The sequence below is a fragment of the Notolepis coatsorum genome (assembly GCF_963971535.1).
Source record: "Notolepis coatsorum genome assembly, chromosome: 4".
NCBI classification, from domain to species: domain Eukaryota; kingdom Metazoa; phylum Chordata; class Actinopteri; order Aulopiformes; family Paralepididae; genus Notolepis; species Notolepis coatsorum.
The window spans coordinates 171,183,042-171,200,105 of NC_140168.1; the positions used below are offsets into that span (position 1 = coordinate 171,183,042).

The 17,064-nt window shown below is 41.4% G+C and overlaps 1 protein-coding gene across 1 annotated transcript in view; it reads left to right on the forward strand.

Annotated features, from left to right (window-relative positions):
- Positions 1-17,064, forward strand: part of LOC311226746 (partitioning defective 3 homolog) — a gene marked incomplete at its 3' end in the record, with an annotated part of 616,272 nt that overhangs the window by 563,882 nt on the left and 35,326 nt on the right. Inside the window, 2 exon segments of the mRNA XM_084312156.1 lie at positions 5,657-5,902; positions 6,860-7,124. Of these exon segments, the coding sequence (XP_084168282.1) occupies positions 5,657-5,902; positions 6,860-7,124 (511 nt within the window).

A 17,064-nucleotide genomic window follows, 5' to 3' on the forward strand; every position in this document is an offset into this window, starting at 1 on the left:
TATATATATATATTAAGGCTGTCAAAGTTAACGCGGTATTAACGCGTTATCGCCCGATTCTATTAACGCTACTATTTTTTTAACTCACGATTAACTTTTAAGAAAGAAAAAAAGAAAAATCTTTACTTTACTTTTTTTTCTTTTTTTTTTACTAGACTTCACGCAGGTGTATTCTCATTGATACTGTGTGTGTGTGTGTGTGTGTGTGTGTGTGTGTGTGTGTGTGTGTGTGTGTGTGTGTGTGTGTGTGTGTGTGTGTGTGTGTGTGTGTGTGTGTGTGTGTGTGTGTGTGTGTGTGTGTGTGTGTGTGTGTGTGTGTGTGTGTGTGTGTGTGATATATATAGAGAGAGAGAGAGAGAGAGAGAGTGGGGTGAGAGAGATGAGGAAGGGGCAATAGAGAAAGAGAGCTGGGAGAGTGTGTGTGTGTGAGAGAGAGAGAGAGAGAGGGGGAGTGTGTGATTAATCAGCCCTTGTGTGGGTGAATGTAACAAGTTCCTAACGTTTTCTTTCCCCTATTATTTCATGCACATTTTGTTCATTGTTTTAAATTATTATTTTCTTTTAAGTTATTAGGTGCATCACTCTGTTTTGAATTTGATGCAAATTTGCAATGCATGAGGGTAATAATTTTGTGTTAAATGGCTGCATAAAGCAAGCATTTGTTGACTCATGTTGATAAGAGTATTAAAACTTGGAACTTGAAAAATATCTGTTTAAGGTAGATAAAAAATTTAAAAAACGATTAATTTGCGATTAATCGTGAGTTAACTATGGACAATCATGCCATTAATCGCGATTAAATATTTTAATTGATTGACAGCACTAATATATATATATATATATATATATATATATATAACTCGCTCTCACTCCTATCTATCTTATCTCACTCTCACTCATATTTCACTCTGACTCTCGCCTGCTCTTGCTCTATCTTTCCATATCTCTATAGCTCACTCTTTCTCTCTCTATCTCACTCATCTCTCTATATATATATATATATCACTCTATCACATTCATCTATCTCTCTATATCTCACTCTCTCTCACTCATCTTTCACTACATGGCTCTATCTCGCCTGCTCTCGCTCTAGCTTTTTCTCTCTATATCTCTCTATCTTATTTTTCCTTACCAGGCATGTGATGTCACAAGGTTTTATATTGTTTATATATATAAAAAAATATATATATATTTTTATATATATAAACAATATAGAACCTTGTGACATCACATGCCTGGTAAGGAAAAATAAGAAAACACAAATCCCTTCAAAAGGACAATAAAAAGGACCATGGCTTGCAAACACATCAGACACATCCGTATCTGGGTCTCGTTTGAACGTCAGCGAGTAAAAAGTTGAAGTTGACTATATATATACAAATTAAAACGGCTTGTTTGTGATAGTTAGCATTCTAACCTAAAACCAAGAGGCACTGCTAGCCGCAAGCTAGCCTGGCACACTCGGATAACAGCATTTCTACAGTGAAGGATAATAGAAACGTTTCTCCCACAATGTGACATAAAGTGTCTGGTGACGAACGACAGCATAACTTAACGTTCAACATGTCACGGTTAGGGATGGGTACCTTTCACATTTGAACCGATACCGGTACCGGTACCTGTGAATCGATACCGGTACCCAACGGTACCTTTTTTCGGTACTTTAAAAAAAAATAAAAAAAAATATTCTTTATTACTTTTTTTTTTTTTTTTTTTTTTTTTTTGTGTCAACGTTCACACGCACAATATATGCTTACCTAGGATTTGACTTGATTCAACAACAAAGCAGTCGGAGCAATGACAAGCCGAAAACTGTCGAAATTTTATTTACCTACCTCAGTCGTAAAAAAAAATCCAAACTTCAAATAACTACAATTTTAGGTAAGCATATATTGTGCGTGTGAACGTTGACATGAAAAGAGAAAAGGTAAAAAAAAAAAAAAAAAAATAAAAATTATGAAAAAGATTTTAAAATTAACCAATGCTCCAGCAGTATTAATGACCCTGATGTAAACAAGACAAACGTCTTTCTCTGGTCTGCATCCCCTTATACAATTGTGTGTATTGAGCCGTACTGTATTGTACCCATTCTGCAATCTGGGCGAGACACTGCAGGTGAATAGTCAAATATACTTTTTTTGTTGATTTTGAGATTTTGTTATATTTAGCTTCCTAAACATGTCTTCTATGAAACTAGTGACAATAAAACGTCAATAACACACATTTAGTTGTTTATTTTACATCATTTTGCCTTATTGCATCCATAAATGTGCACATATTTAATGGGGAAGTGCCTCATTTGCATATATAAACATACATTTCAGAAAACTTGCAATATATTTTTTCTTAGTTTATATGTACATAACAAATTGGGAAAGTTTCATAGTGATATCTATTCAAATATTTTTTGCCTATTAGGGGGTACTACACTGTACTACACTGTTTGTAGCCTGTGTGTAGTTCTGTTCAGTTCAATATCATTATTATTATTATTCAGTTATCAGGCATGTGTTTAGGTTGTCTATTACTAATGGTTTGATTAGGTATTGTGTTTGTAAATATCTGTTTAAAAAAAAAAGTATGGCATTTTACAATACAGAACTTTGAAGGCGTTTTCCCAAAAATGAGTTTTAAGAGTTTTTCCTCATACTCTGAGCCAGAAATCTCCACTTCAGTAGCACTCACATACACCAAACCTTCCAGTTCTATTCATATCTATGTTCTGAAGGTATTTACAGAAGGGTTTGTTGATATCGCATTCATACCCTGATTTATATCACATTTTATTCCTAAAAACATGGCGAAATATGGAATTTTACCATAAAAATGGACTGAATGGAGTATTTTCTGATTTATGGAGTGATAAAAAGAGATATCCAAAATCCCCTCTGTAATAACCTTTAGCTCTAATATGTCAACAAAATTAAACTATAATTTTGAAAATGGCTTTATCCAATGTTCAGATTTCTGTCCTGGAATTATATGCAAATTAGTGCATATTTAAGTAGATCATGCCTCATTTGCATATTTAAACATACAATTTCAGAAAACTTGTAATACAAAAAAGTCTTGTCTTAATATAAGTAATCAACTGGGGAAGTTTCATTGTGATATCTATTAGTTAATTTTTTTACCCTATTCACCTGCAGTGTCTCCCCTTAAATAAATAAAAGGAAAGTTTGACTGGCCGCCGAGCCATACTGTAGTGTACATGGTGACTGCTTGACTTAAACAAAAAAATAAAAAAAATTAATAAAAATATTTAATAATTTTTTTTTTTATAATTTCTTTTTTTGCTTCCCCTGTTATTTTACCCACGCGACGCCACTGCGGTCCACACCAGGTTCCCATTCTGCAATCACTTCCCACATACCCACGCCCACACAGAGACAACGGCACTAGGACACAGGGGACATGACAAGTATAATAACGTTCAAACAGCTTATTCATGTCATACTCGTGCTACGGTTTGTGATGCTAGTGGAAGTGAATGGGGGTTTCAAACCATTTCACAGTTAAGTCCTTCCATACAGTCCTCCCAGATATATCATTTGTTGTGAAGTATTAAGAAGCTGTTACATACATTCTTCTAGAGAAATTGTGGGGGGAAACACTTATACTATTGTGTAGCCTTGTAAACCTCCCAATATCTCAAAAAATAAAACACAGTGAAATGACTGTTAACACTATCAGTGCCGGCCTTGTTTTCCTTTTTACCCCCTTGAATGCCATAATCCACTTCAATGTTAAAAAACGCATAATCTATGTTTTAAATTATGGCTATGTGTCTAATCTGCCCGTCGCTTATCAATGACTTGTTTGCAGTCAACATTGTCCAAACGGATTGTTTTTTAATCGGTTCATAATATCCTTTTTATAGCATTTCGAAAAGCTATCGTTCTCTAGAAAATTTCCGGAAAATTGAAAGATTCCCCCATAAACGGCATTTATTGGAATATTCTCGAATACACTAGACACGTTGTCATTTGTCGGCCTATTTATGAATCGTTTTCAAATAAACGCTAGATTATCGATAGTATATGTGTACTTATGCACGCTATAGAAGCGGGCTGAAAAATCTATTCTCATTTCCTCAACATCACACACACACACACACACACGGCACATGCTGATATCTCAGTGAATACAGCTCTGATTATCCTAAAACTGGTAACATAGACTCCTTACCTTAGATCAGATGTTCTCCAAAAAGATTATTCCAATTCCTGATCGCCATTCCAAATATCGATCACGTTTATTGATTGATTATTGGCTGCTGTAAATATATATTCCACGCTGCTTTCCAACTCGCGATCACTTCCATGTTCATCAGATCCATCGCCAGCATAATGGAGCCAGTAGGCTCCCCCCACAGGGATATCCCAGTATAATCGAATGGGCTGCAGTTACACAGGGATAGACGATAGGGGGCGGTATTTTCCCATCTGAGCTCCTAGAGGGTCTGCTGTACCAACGGGATACTCGGTTGATGAAATATGAATTCAGATTGCTAATAAAAAAATCAAACGACAATTCACATCGTCGGCACTCAACGGGGGGCATGATAAGACAACAATACACGTCGTCGGCACTCAAAGTGTTAATGTATACCAAATTACACCATGTTCTTAAAATGGGTGGAGTATCCCTTTATGTCAAGCTTAGGTCTTATGCTGGATTGTGGTAAATATGTTTTTGTCCCAGTTTCCATAAGCAGAGAGGAGACCCGAGTGGAGTGTGAGAATGGAACGTGCTTTAGAAACAATAAGGATTCACTCCACTTTCAATTCATAGTAGTTTTAGAAGCATTAAAGATTCACTCCACTTTCAATTCATAGTAGTTTTAGAAGCATTAAAGATTCACTCCACTTTCAATTCATAGTAGTTTTAGAAGCATTAAAGATCCACTCCACTTTCAATTCATAGTAGTTTTTGAAGCATTAAAGATTCACCCAACTTTCAATTAAAACCCTTCGAGGAAGTCGATTTGCTTCCAAAATTTAATTATTGACAAAACTCTTGGCACAGGGAGGGTTGTCTCTATCCCAAGCTAGTAGGAGATCAATTAGATTGAACGCTTTTACTGTATGATTAGCAAATTAACTGTGGGTTTCCATTTTCATTTTAGATTAATTTAATTGGAAGGGAACTCACTGCTCAGCAGGGGTACATGGAGGAGCTTAAAGGAACACGCCAACATTGGAACGCCAACAATGGTAGCGAACATGGCCGGTTAGCCTTCGGGAGAGGTGTTAGTTGGACAATGCCTAGGCTAACCGACCATGTCCGCTTCCATTCATTGTGCTAAGCTAGGCTAACGTGCAGCCAGATAGCTTTCTACTGAACACACAGAGAGGAAACTTCTCCAAAGTCTCTTGGAGAAGACGACAAAATGTTGGCATGTTCTTTTAACCGCTACACAATTTCACGGCACACAACACATAGTATATTGTATTCATTCTTGCTCCATACAGAACATCCATTACAATTTCCCTCTTTCCTCTCCCCTATCCACCCTCTCCCCTATCCACCCTCTCCCCTCTCTCCCCTCTCCACCCTCTCCCCTCTCTGCCCTCCTCCCCTCTCCACCCTCTCCCCTCTCCGCCCTCCCCTCTCCTCTCTCCACCCTCCCTCTCCGCCCTCCCCCTCCTCCCAGGTTCCTCCACCAGAGACGTGGGCCCCTCCCTCGGCCTGAAGAAGTCCAGCTCCCTGGAGAGCCTCCAGACGGCCGTGGCCGAGGTGACCCTCAACGGGGACCTCCCCTTCCACCGGCCTCGGCCGCGCATCATCCGGGGCCGCGGCTGCAACGAGAGCTTCCGCGCCGCCATCGACAAGTCCTACGACCGGCCGGCGGCCGCCGCCAACACCACCACCGAAGAAGACGACGAGGGCATGGAGACACGTAAGACGCTTGGTTTTCTGAACCCTCGGAGGAGGGACGGTGTTTTTGGACGTTACGTTTAACATGCATGCAGTGGATATAGGGACAGATCTGTTACATTACAGCCTGACCTTTACATCTGCATGTAAGAGTGATGTGGGGTTTGACTAACACAGAATGTCTCGTCTGGCAGCAGACGTCCTCACTGCTTGCAGCAATGGCATAATGGCTGACACAGGGTTTCAACATTTAGTGTACCAGATGATGTCTGGTTCCTTGGGACAGACCATGTCAGCAAGACTCTCCTCAAAGATCAACACACTAGCATTTTTTCTTTTTTTTACTTTTTTTAAACTTTTAAACTTTAAAGCTTTTTTCTGGTCAAGCATGACCGACAGAAACAGGTTGAAATGGGATATAGAGCAGGGGAAGACACTCTGAGAAAATATGGCGGGTCCGGGAATCGAACTCGTGTCCCCCAGATCCGTGACGAGCACGGTTTTCCCCGACGCAGAAATAGCGCCGAGATATGCGGTGAGCTACGGGAGCTCCCCAGCATTTTCTTTTTATGTGTGCAATGTCTCATCTCATTAAATATATATATATGTGATTATATAATCTTTGTTATAGATTTGGGATTTAGTTGACCTATGCACTCTCCAGAAGGATGTGTTGAAACAATATAGGATGTGTTGTCCCCGACTACACACACATGGCATGACAACATGCATTAAAAATCTGCACCTTTTTTGCCTTTTTATCATTTGCTCCCATCCACCAATTTAGTTGTTATGCCAACACCAACACAAAAAACGTTGGTACGTTTTATGTCTCAATCACATGTCCTCCTCACAGCAGAACGAAAGGATTCAGGGTACAAATCTGTCAAATACCCCTTTTTAAAAGTATATGGAAACATTATTAGGCCCGGAACTGAAACACCAGACCCGCCCCCATCCATCCCTATTGTATCCCCAGTGGAGGAGGACACGGAGGAGAGCTCGCGGTCGGGGAGGGACTCTGTGTCCACGGTGGCCGACCTCACCCCGCTGGCCCTCACCGCCAGCGACGACAACAAGCCCCTGGTCAATGGCACCAACCGGACGAAAGAGGAGAAGGAGAAGAAGAAGGAGAAGGGGGGGAAGGAGAAGAAGAAGCTGCAGGAAGGAGGGAAGGACAAGGACAAGGACAAGAGCAAAGCCAAGAAGGGCGGCATGCTGAAAGGCCTCGGGGACATGTTCCGGTAAGGCTGTGTTCACTGTGGTCCAGGCCTGTTCTAGACCTGTATACATTCATTCATTCATTCATTTTAATTTATTTGTACATGGAATTGTTACAGTCCAACAGTGTCGTCAATACATATATTTCACTTAATATGATCCACTAAATTCCATGGCCGTAAAAGGAACAGGAAGAAGAAAACTCTTATGGTACCTGCCCCTACACACATACAGTACACTACACTGATAGACTATTCATAGCGCAATGTTTACCAAACCAAACAAAATGTACATACTTATTTTTGCAGACATGACACAATTAAATTAACATAAATAAATACATTTTGTGTATCTTATCAGTTAATTGCATATTTACTGAGGTTCATTCATTTATACACACACACACACACACACAGACATGTATCTATATATTTATAGTACACTGTTTTATTATATCATGTATTCTTTTATATTATACTTTATACTATACTATTATACTATATAATTGTATTATTTGTATTTTATTATACTATAACTAATTCATACTATATACTATATCAAACTATATATCTTGAGTTGAGTTGAGTTAAAGGGGACATATTTGAGTCTTTTTAAGTTTTAATCTGAATCCCAACACGCAGCTCTATTCAGATGCAAAAATGACCCAGCCCCCACCTCTCCTCTGTGGAGAGCACAAACTGTGTTTCAAAATGGCCTTTTTTAAACACAGAATTCTTACAATTAGAGTTATTATATCTGTTCGCTGTTGTACTAAATATGTTCTTCAACTCTCGAACTGTAGTTATATAAAAAAAAAAACACAAAAAAACACAAAAAAAAAAAAATTACTTATTGTGTCTATCTGTCATTTCACCCTGGCGACTTGTAGGCTACATCACCAGACAGGGTCACATAGGTCTTTGAGGTCCTCTAAACATGTCTTCTAAGTTTTTTGCTGAAAGAAACTCTGCTCAGATTATACATTCTAGCAGCCTCTGTACCTCTCTGTCCTGTTCTCAATGGCCTGTTTATGTACCTGTAACGAGCTAGTTGCTTTTATCATACAAATCCGATAATTACACATACATCTACAGTAGCAGTGGTGTGCAAGATGTTATTCTGGTATAGACAACAGCAAAACCATTACATGTTATTCTGGTCTAGACAACAGCAAAACTATTACATTCCCGTGGCAACACGCGATAATTGATTAATTAGTATCATAGGTCATGTGGTTGGTTGTATTTGGGTTCCGTTCAATAAGGCAAAATGTTTCTGGCCTGACACATCTATACGCTGTGAACTCAAGACTCACATAACCTTGGGTAAGGACTGGGATGTGTTCAATAAAGGTGAAACTTTCTAAGTCACACTGATCGATATGTGCTGTAAATAAATTTAAATAAAAAGATTTCTCCTTTCTAAACGTCACGTAACTGAACCGAGGGGCGACAGCACTTTATATGCGTGAGAGTCGTCATCAAAACTGGAGAGTGAATCACGTTGAGCTGAAGCACTTATAGCTGTGTAAGTGTGAAAACTCGACTTAGTCAAGCATGGCTAATCAGTACCACGCAGATTGGCCTTTTTTTAACCTCCATCTCCCTCAGTTTCTAAAATCCTTTTAGATGTTATACCATCCGTTCCAAGTCTTCAGATGCACAGTGTTTTCAAAGCGAAATGATCTTCCGTTTAACTTTGATTATATTACTCAATATAGAGGACTAAGCGCTCGTCACTACCGCAATAGACACTGGTATCGAATCCGGCTGTCAGCGGTGCCTCCGGCTTGGCCGGCCGTCATACTGACACAATTGGCAGTGTCAGTGGGAGGGAAGCCGGTGGGTGGTAATCTGGTCATTGTAAACAGCGACTCCTACAGGTTGGTCAGGGCGCCTGCACAGCGAGGGAGGGAAATGGTGAAGGTAGTGTGACCTTCCACGTGTTACACTTCACCAATGAGAGTCCTCGCTGCCAGGTGAAAAGAGGCTGCTGGCTGTCTCCTATGTATCGAAGGAAGCATGTGATAGACTTCAGGGCTCCCTAGACCGACCAGTGGGCGGCACATGCGTGCAACGACCAGGAAGGGGAGGGGGAATTGGCATAACGACTAAATTGGGATGGGAGGAAAAATACAGAAAAACAGGAGGAGAAAAAGTGGATTAAAAAAAGGATGTTATGAAACCATTGAGGATTTCACAATTAAATCAAATGCGTGTTTCTGTTTTCCACTTCACTGAAGATGAGACGGTTTTACATATTGTATTCAAACTGGCAATATATATAACGTGTAGAATTGTATGACGCTGGTACAGTCTTAATCTCGCTGTTTTGATTGCTTTGACACATTGTAAACACATTGTGTCACCTTTTACATATCTAGCTTTGGCATGGATTGATTGTTTAGATCGCTAGCATGGCTAACAAATGCAAATATATTGTAGTCTGCCCAGTTGTTCCGACCATGATTACGTTCCTTTTGCCCTCTTGAGGCACGCGCACACTGAGTCTGACGTATACAGCGGACAGGTCTATAGGCTACGCCACAACTCATCCTGCCATTACTATTGGCTCCCGGAGTCAGGCTTTTTAACCCCCCCCCCCCCCCTTTCGTCTGATTGGCTGGCCTGGGACCTATATACATCATATTAGCCAAAGTGGCTGTGGCAGGGAGGATGCTGAGAGAGAGAGAGAGAGAGAGAGCTTTTGTGTGTACATCGATATGTTCCGTTTTTGATTACGTAAACAATCTGCAGGAGTTGGGATGAACTTATATCCTGACTTTGAGAATAATGATGCATGCAATCGCCTTCTCGTTTTTCCTTTAACTTTTAACCCTTTCACTTTTAACCATGGTTAATATTCAGAATAAGCGGTTAACTTGCGTGTAAAGGCCATATTCATATTCTGCATATATAAATACTAGGATACTAGCTAGATTTTGGAATCACACACACACACACACACACACACACACACACACACACACACACACACACACACACACACACACACACACACACACACACACATACAGTACAACCACTGTAGTAATTACCGAGGTACATACACAGCATGTACAGACACATTGACATTTTACACACACACACACACACACACACACACACACACACACACACACACACACACACACACACACACACACACACTCACACACACACACACACTCTCCTGACCTCAGGGAAGCATCCTCTCATGTTAATGGTCTGCAGCGTCCCTTCTTTCACTTACTGGTGTCTGCCTTGTCAAAACATCAGCGTCTACCGGACCTGATTGGATCAATATATGCCCGCATCAGTAATCTGGCTGCTGCCCATTAAGAGCCATGTCTCCAGCCGTTAGAGGAGCAGGTGTCCCTGGAAGAGCAGAGAGAGAGAGAGAGAGAGAGAGAGAGAGAGAGAGAGAGAGAGAGAGAGAGAGAGAGAGAGAGAGAGAGAGAGAGAGAGAGAGAGGGAGACTGTATGTGTGTACAGTAGCGCCATCAACAGATCCGCCACTAGGCTGACCCTCTCTTGTCTCTAGGCTTCGTACACACTCCCCAATCACAGCATCATTAGCATCTGAGCTCCTTCAAACACTACAGCCTGCCAAGAAAACCTCCACTCCACCCCCCTCTTTCTCTCTCTCGCTCTCTTTCTCTCTCTCTCTCGCTCTCTCTCTCTCTCTCTCTCTCTCTCTCTCTCTCTCTCTCTCTCTCTCTCTCTCTCTCTCTCTCTCTCTCTCTCTCTCTCTATCTCTCTCTCTCTCTCTATCTCTCTCTATCTCTCTCTCTCTCTCTATCTCTCTATATCTTGCTCTCGTTCTCGCTCTCGCTCTCTCTATCTCTATTTATCTCGTTCTATATATGTATCTATCTCTATCTCTCTCCCCATCTCTATATATATATACCTCTCTTTCTATCTATCTATATCTATCTTGCTCTCTCTCACTCTCTCTCTCACTCTCTTTCTCTATCTCTCTCTTTATATATCTATATCTCTCTCCATATCTCTCTATATATATCCCTCTCTTTATATCTATATATATCTTGCTCTTTCTCTCTCTATATCTCTCTCTATATCTCTCTCTCCCCATATCTCGCTATATATATCCCTCTCTTTCTATCTATCTCTATCTCTCTTGCTCTCTCTCACTCTCTTTCTCACTCTCTTTCTATATCTCTCTTTCTCTATATATATATCTATCTCTCCATATCTATCTCTCTATATATATCCCTCTCTTTATATCTATATCTATATTGCTCTTTCTCTCTATCTCTCTATATCACTCTCTCTCTCTATCTCTCTCTCTCTCTCTCTCTCTCTATCGCTCTCTCTCTCTATATCTCTCTCTCTCTCTCTCTATCTCTCTCTCTCTCTCTCTCTCTCTCACACACGCACACACTCTGATCATCCCTTGGAATCAAAAGCAACACCCAATCTGTCAGCTTGGCACTCACCAAAATAAAAACTCCCCGCTGTCCAGAAACTCGAGGGCTGTGCTAATTTTGCACAGTTTTCTTCTCTCTCTCTCTCTGTGTGTGTGTGTGTGTGTGTGTGTGTGTGTGTGTGTGTGTGTGTGTGTGTGTGTGTGTGTGTGTGTGTGTGTGTGTGTGTGTGTGTGTGTGTGTGTGTGTGTGTGTGTGTGTGTGTGTGTGTGTGTGTGTGTGTGTGTGTGTGTGTGTGTGTGTGTGTGTGTGTGTGTGTGTGTGTGTGTGTGTGTGTGTGTGCGTGCGTGCGTGCGTGTGTGCGTGTTATCAACTAGTGCAATGGGAAGATGGTGAAGTCTAAACTCACTAAGGCATCATGCTGTGAGCAGCGTGTCACAGAACACACCTCTATAAAGGGAATAGTCCCAGCATGCTTTGCCGTCTGCCTTTAGCTATTTTCAGAAACCCAAGATCAGAAGAGATTCACTCCCCCATCATTCTGGCTCAGAGTCCTTTTCATTTATATTTTCTGGATCATTCTCAACATCCACAACAAGTTCCAATGCTTGTCGAACATTATACCTCTTTGTCTGTTTGCCATTGTATTATAAAACCAGGGACAAGTGTCTCTCTCTATCCCCTGTTATGCGCAAGCAGCATGTGTCTGTCTGATGGTCCGATTTGTGGAGCGCACTGGAGTATAGAGAAACGATGGGGATTTTCTATTGGTCATCCCAGCCCACATGACAATTTTTCTAGCATTTCCATTGGCTATAGGCTAAAATCTCAGTGACAGTTAGAGAGATATAGATGGATACAGCGGATTAGATGCAGTCTGCTGAGCTGGATGGAGCTGAGCTGCATCATGCCTCCTCTTCCCAGACAGCGGCAGGGCATGTAGGGATGAAGCTGAGCTGCATTCCAGCTTGGCCAAATAGCGAACATTGGACATTATCATTACTTCACCTATAAACACAAAATCACTGCTAAACTTGTACAATCTTGAGTGTAAAAGGTAATAGCTTCCGTGCATAGATCACACTTGATTGATCAACTTAAAACGAAGCATCCCCTGGTTGATAACAAGGTGAGAGTGCTAAAATGGCCAATAGCAAACTTTAAATAATTAACCTAAAACAAGAGACCATTCTGACGGCACAATATTGATATAACTACTGCCTAGGTATTTCAACTACGATATGAAGTTGACACAGCAGGGCTTAAGGTCTGAGACCATGAACTTGACATCTGGGCCAATCAAATCAAATCAAATTTATTTGTAAGGCCCGACAACACACGTTAATGTCCCCATGGGCCGGACACGTCTTCTTTAAACAAGTCAAGAAGAAACATCACAATAAGTCAAGAACAAAACAAGAACACCATAAAGTCCAAAATATTTAAAGGGGAACTATTTTACTATTTATTTCACTATTTGGGCACTTTTACACAATTCCTGTGAGTCTATGGAACACCTCTGTACGTTTTTTTTTTTTTTTTTTTAATGCATTGTTTTGTATTTCTAATCAAGTACTCAAAAACAGCATTTTTCTACCTCAAGATCTTAAGCCGTTTTGAGGCTGGGCTCCAACCACTGTGTGGCCTGGTGGCAACTGCCACACCAACTGCCACATTATTATGCAGCTGAGAAATCTCTGACATCACAGATATGCACATTTTCAGATGACTCAGTTCAGTGAGGGTGAATATTGTGAGAGGAGAATTGGAAGAATGCGCCAATATGAGAATTAGAGACATAGATCCTATTAATATAAGTCCACATATCCAGGAAACAATGCTAAACACTGAAAAAGGCCATTTATAAGATAGTTCCCCTTTAAAATAAATGCAAAATAAATAAATGCAACACTCCCAGACATACCCCACGCGAAGGTAAGGAAAAACTCACTAAAACCTAGCAATAGGAAAAAATGCACCACAGGCAGTGTGGAGGAGAGAAACCTTAGAAGGGCCATTCAAGGGGGGATCTCCCTTCTTAGATGTCGGTGATAGTAGTGTTGCAATAAAACAGGCAAACAGTTGGTAAGCATGCACTCATATGTGTAATGAAACACAAATAAGTGCATGCAATACCAACTGAACATTTTGAAAGATTAAAGATAGAGCTGATAGCGATACCAACTGAACATTTTGAAAGATTAAAGATAGAGCTGATAGCGATAGCAACTGAACATTTTGAAAGATTAAGATTAAAGATAGAGCTGATAGCGATGGCAACTAAACATTTTGAAAGATTAAGATTAAAGATAGAGCTGATAGCGATACCAACTGAACATTTTAAAAGATTAAAGATAGATCTGATAGCGATAGCAACTGAACATTTTGAAACATTAAAGATAGAGCTGATAGCGATAGCAACTGAACATTTTGAAAGATTAAAGATAGAGCTGATAGCGATAGCAACTGAACATTTTGAAAGATTAAGATTAAAGATAGAGCTGATAGCGATAGCAACTGAACATTTTGAAAGATTAAGATTAAAGATAGAGCTGATAGCGATAGCAACTGAGCATTTTTGAAAGATTAAAGATAGAGCTGATAGCGGATCTATTTGAGGCGAAGGCGGCGACGCAGAGAGGGTCGCATCCTCCCGGTCATCATCACGGGACGTCCAACACTCCGGTCATCACTCCGAGACAGCCGGAGACAGGAGGGCACACAGAGAGGGTCGCATCCTCCCGGTCTTCATCACGGGACGTCCAACACTCCGGTCATCACTCCGAGACAGCCGGAGACAGGAGGGCACACAGAGAGGGTCGCATCCTCCCGGTCTTCATCACGGGACGTCCAACACTCCGGTCATCACTACGAGACAGCCGGAGACAGGAGGGCACACAGAGAGGGTCGCATCCTCCCGGTCTTCATCACGGGACGTCCACCACTCCGGTCATCACTCCGAGACAGCCGGAGACAGGAGGGCACACAGAGAGGGTCGCATCCTCCCGGTCTTCATCACGGGACGTCCACCACTCCGGTCATCACTCCGAGACAGCCGGAGACAGGAGGGCACACAGAGAGGGTCGCATCCTCCCGGTCTTCATCACGGGACGTCCACCACTCCGGTCATCACTCCGAGACAGCCGGAGACAGGAGGGCACACAGAGAGGGTCGCATCCTCCCGGTCATCATCACGGGACGTCCAACACTCCGGTCATCACTCCGAGACAGCCGGAGACAGGAGGGCACACAGAGAGGGTCGCATCCTCCCGGTCTTCATCACGGGACGTCCACCACTCCGGTCATCACTCCGAGACAGCCGGAGACAGGAGGGCACACAGAGAGGGTCGCATCCTCCCGGTCTTCATCACGGGACGTCCACCACTCCGGTCATCACTCCGAGACAGCCACTCACAGGGAGACAGGGAGCCGGGACAGGCGTTAGACAGTTTGCGTGATTATGATGGGCGGACATAGCAATAGATATAAGTGGTAAGCATATATTGGAATAGAATATGTAGTAAGCATATTATGTGAATAGAAGTACTTAACCCAGCAATGAACGTCTGAACCACGTTGACAGACCACGGACAGAAGACGGTAAGAAGCTGATCCATGGCCTCGTGGTGCACGTAGAACAGTCACTGCAATCTTGGGCAAGACCCCGAGACATCCACCACCTTGGTCAGCACTACGAGACAACAACTCAGAGAGAGAGAGAGAGAGGGGGGGGGTTGGGACAGGGGTTAGAGAGTTCCCATGTTTGTAGTGGGCGGAGATGGAGCAATAAATACATGTAGTGAGCATATGCATACATGGTGACAGTGGAATCATAGTATATAAGAAAATTGTGAAATTGAGTAATAGATGGAACTACTGCAAGCGTATGGATACAGGATGAGACACAAGACAATAGCACAGGGCCGTATGCCCCGGGGGGCAGGAGAAGCCGCTCAGAAGGTTCAGCACTGCAGGCCAGACAGAAGGCCAATCACTGTAAACTTACACCACTCTTGGCTCCTCTGTGCTAGGAGATAAAAAGGTTCCTCTAAACGGGTATCTAAGAACTGCGATCATCCTTAGTTTCTGCAGTGTGGACACAACAAAAACAGTTATTAGAACTATGAAAAGGTCCCTCCAGTCTGAAAATGCCTTTTTCAAATCAGGAAATAGAATAGAATAGAAGTACTTTATTGATCCCGAGGGTAATTCAGCACTACAGATCGCTCACAGTAAACATTTAGGTAGTAAACATTTTTTAAATCACCAATAAAATAAGTATACAAATAAAATACAGTCAGGGATATACATTGAGATATGTACATTCATTCTAAAATATACAGCCAAAAATATACAGTAATATACAGTAAAATGTACAGTAATAAGTGTAAAATTGTACAATGTCGATTTAAAAAGTAAAAGTCCAGGAAGATTTGCCAGAGTTGTACTGTCACCCTGTGCTCAGTGATGCAGTGAGGCACAGTGATGCGTTGTATAGCCTGATGGCTGTCGGAATGAAGGACTTCCTGTGCCGTTCAGTGTTGCATCTTGGGAGTCTTAGTCTAACACTGAACGTGCTCCTTCTATCAGCCAAGTATGTGTGTAGTGGGTGGGAGGGGGAAAGAATGACTAATAGTCTAAAAGCAGTATAGGCCATTAATGTAATGCAGCTAACATTAGATAAGCTTGCTAGCTGACATATCCCTTTGACATTCAAACAGAAGTAGGAAAGACGTCAGCAATGTGCAAATTGCGATTAGCGATCCGCTTATAGAAGTAGATAAATGTTAGCTTTGCACTATTTGCGATTAGCTAGTTAACATCAGTAAATGATTGCTACTCAATATTTTAGTTAGCTGTTGTGATTTCATCAGAACGATATGCTGACGATTCCCTGCATTATATGGTTTGTGAAAGTCTTTAGCCTAAATATTGAGTAGCAAACATCCACTGACAGTAGCTATGCTAATCGCAAATAGTGCAAAGCTAACATTTTATCTACTTCTAAAAAGCTAGATATGGTAAAACTCCCTTTTCTCACATAGAAAATGATTGTTTGACACATTTGTATCACGTTTATTTCCATGAATGGAATGAATTATTGTCGTGTCATAGGTGTCATGTCATGTCATCATTGTCAGGTGGCTCTGAGCTAGCTGTTTCAGCATCTGATTTCAGTGAAATCGTCACCAACATTTGAAGCGACTTTTGAAGCTTTTTCCCACCTACCATTATGATAAATGTATTTTAGGAGCTGTGGTGACTTTAATTAACTAACAACTTTATTTGTATACAGTAGCACCTTTCATACAAGAGTCTCAACACAAACATTAGCTCGCTGCCCATGTATTTCGGAGCTGTGGAGACATTAGCTTGCCCCCCATGTCCTATTATGAATGGAGGAGTCCTTGATTTATTAAAATAAAATTCAAGTTGTCCTTCCTAATCCATACGACTCTTTTCTAAAGTCTCGTATCACCGATGCACAACTCACCCGAGACAGCGAGACCAAGCCATAATGTGTGCCCAGAATATCGAGTTCATTAAATGCCCTTGTATCATGTTTAATACCCCTC